Source organism: Cyprinodon variegatus, unplaced genomic scaffold (assembly GCF_000732505.1).
Source record: "Cyprinodon variegatus isolate N-32 unplaced genomic scaffold, C_variegatus-1.0 Scaffold479, whole genome shotgun sequence".
In the NCBI taxonomy this organism is placed as follows: domain Eukaryota; kingdom Metazoa; phylum Chordata; class Actinopteri; order Cyprinodontiformes; family Cyprinodontidae; genus Cyprinodon; species Cyprinodon variegatus.
The window spans coordinates 150,577-153,326 of record NW_015150932.1 but is presented as its reverse complement, the minus strand read 5'-3'; the positions used below and the strand labels follow the sequence as shown (position 1 = coordinate 153,326).

At 43.5% G+C, this 2,750-nt stretch overlaps 1 protein-coding gene across 3 annotated transcripts in view; it reads left to right on the top strand.

The window, feature by feature from the left end:
• Positions 1–2,750, top strand: part of LOC107094326 (inositol polyphosphate 5-phosphatase K-like) — a 21,486-nt gene that overhangs the window by 17,349 nt on the left and 1,387 nt on the right. For 2 of the 3 annotated variants that reach the window (XM_015389875.1, XM_015389874.1), the window contains 4 exons: positions 1,399–1,609; positions 1,968–2,105; positions 2,175–2,258; positions 2,327–2,431. In XM_015389875.1, the coding sequence (XP_015245361.1) occupies positions 1,399–1,609; positions 1,968–2,105; positions 2,175–2,258; positions 2,327–2,431 (538 nt within the window). The remainder of the gene's footprint in view (positions 1–1,398; positions 1,610–1,967; positions 2,106–2,174; positions 2,259–2,326; positions 2,432–2,750) is intronic. The other variant, XM_015389876.1, reaches the window with a different exon arrangement.

The window sequence follows — 2,750 nt, the reverse complement described above, 5'->3', positions numbered from 1 at the left end:
TACCGCAGATCGTCACTAGGAGTCGAGGAACGTAGATAGCATGATGTGTAAACGGTCGTCAGAACCGAGCTCGGCCTGGTTAACTGATCCGAGCTCGGACCGGTCTCGGCATGGATCGGTTTTTCAAGGGTAGCGTAAATGAGGCTTAAATCTTTCAATAATCTACAATGCAGCGACAGGATTCCTTCCCTTCACGCTATTTCTGACATTTTGAATAGAAGAAGCTTCCTGGATGGAAGAGAAACGTCTTCAAACGAGGAAACAAAGATTGTTTTTGGTTGTTTTTTATTTACTTTTTTGGAATGACTCTGACCTGGATGACTGAGAATCCTCATCAGCATCAATGCTGAAGGATAAACAGACCTCTGGGGTTTTATGGAAGCACTGACACACACAGAGAGAAATTAATTAAATTAAATTAATCCAAATGATCAAATTATTGTAAACTAAGATTTGATCTAATTTACCTGACAAAGATGGAGTTTTCCCCACAGCTGGGTCCATATTAACCCGCATTAACACCACCTCACTGCTTCCTAGTGTCTACAGTAAACGGAGCATGTTTATTAATATAGAAAATGATTATTAATATTTCTGTCCATTCATGTTATTAATGGAAATGTATGGAAAAGCTCCTCCCTTTGATTTCACTGCAGGATTTCTACTGATTTAGGAAAAAACTTTCAGCAATGGAAGGGAGGCGAGTATGGAGGGAACTTTGTTCCATTATTTTTGCAAAAAACTATTTTTAATCCAATAAAAAAAAAAAAAATCAATCCAGACATGAAACAGAAAAATGTCAGAATCAAAACAATGTTTTAAGAGTAACTTTACTGCTTTCTTTCAAATTACTTTTACTCAATTTCAAGTTTTCTATTTTTGATAAAGTTTTCTTTTTATGGTTTCATATTTTAAAAGTTTTTATTCCAAGTTTTGGTTTTTCAGATGGCATTTTTCTGGATTATATTCATTATATTTTATAGATCATGTTGTTTCACTTCAAACCCAATAAAAATGTTGCTAACATCCAGCAGACCAATAGGAACGCGCCTTCACTCCTCCCCCCCGCCCCCAGAGTTAACACAATTTTCTGAAATGTAAAATCTGTGAAACTGATGAAAAAAAAAACAATTTTATATTTTATTTTGGAAAATCAGAGAAAACAGTAACTTTTTACTTAGAGTAATATTTTCAAAGTTTCATGTCTAGATTGCATTTTTTCCAATTTCCATTACTGACTCATGTTCATTGCTGCAACAATAATGGAACAGAATTCCCTCCATACATGTCGGTATGAATTTGGTTCCATATAAAACATATAAATGTGATATAAACACTAATATAAAAGTTCAATCCTTTTGTTTCCAAACTGACTCCTGCTTATTTCTTCCTGTCCAGCGCGAAGAAGCGAAAACCGGCGTGGACCGACCGCATCCTGTGGCGGGTCCGACCCAAATCCCCGCCCCCCGAGGAGCAAAACGTCCTGAAGGAGAGGAAGCATAATGAGGAAGAGGAGCACCCCCTGCAGGTCAGGCTGAACCTCTACACCAGTAAGATGGAGTACAGCGTCAGCGACCACAAACCTGTCATCGGCGTCTTCACCCTGGAGGTGAGCAACCAACCAACCAGACGCCTCACTGAACCCGTCTGTCCACCATGTTTATCTGTAGGGCCGCTTCTAACGGCTCCTTCCTTCATCTCCTCTCATCTCCTTCCTTCCTTCCTTCCTTCCTTCCTTCCTTCCTTCCTTCCTTCCTTCCTTCCTTCCTTCCTCTCTCTCCTCTCCTCTCCTTCCTCTCTCTCCTCTCCTCTCCTTCCTTCATCTCCTCTCCTTCCTTCATCTCCTCTCCTTCCTTCATCTCCTCTCCTTCCTTCATCTCCTCTCCTCTCCTCTCCTTCCTTCATCTCCTCTCCTCTCCTTCCTTCATCTCCTCTCCTTCCTTCATCTCCTCTCCTCTCCTCCTCAGCTGAGCAGGGAGCAGCAGACTCCTCTGGTGAGTCTCCGCCCAGAGGGCGACTGGAGCGCAGACATTGACTGCCTGGCTCTCTACTGCCCCCTGCAGCCCTTCCCGTCCAGCAGCTGGGACTGGATCGGACTCTATAAGGTTGGCCGCTCCCCGCCTGCTGATTGAGGTGATTGAGCTTCAGTGTCTGACTGGTTGTTTGGGTTGCAGGTTGGGTTCGGCGGCGTGTCGGACTACATCACCTACGCCTGGGTGAAAGACAACGAGGCGGCGTTTAACGGGGAGCTGATGCAGGTAGCTGCCGCTCCATCCTGCAGCACAGCCTGACGCCTGCAGACCTGTAACTCTGCTCCTGCTTTTAGGTGTTTGTGAGTAAAGAGGAGATCCCTGTTCGGGGGGGAGACTGTGTCCTGTGTTACTATAGCAACAACCTGCGCAGCATCATCGGAGTGAGTGAGCCGTTCAAGGTGAGCAGAAACACGCAAAATGGACATGAAGGAGCATCAGTTACCAGCTGGTTACCCACTTACTGCTCAATCAGAGTAACTAGTTATTAGAGAAGCAGTTAGTCTGATATAAAATAATGAATTTGAAGAGTTTCCAGTTTTAGGAAGAATAAATAGAAACTGAAACAGACTCAGGAGGATCAGCAGCTTTCAGGATCTGAACCAAAAATCAAACTTTGACATTTTCAGTTTATTTCCCAGCAGCTGATCTCAGGTCACTTCGCTCTCAGTCTGCAGGTTTACTAGTGGTTCCTAGAACTTCTAAAAGTAGCATGGGAGG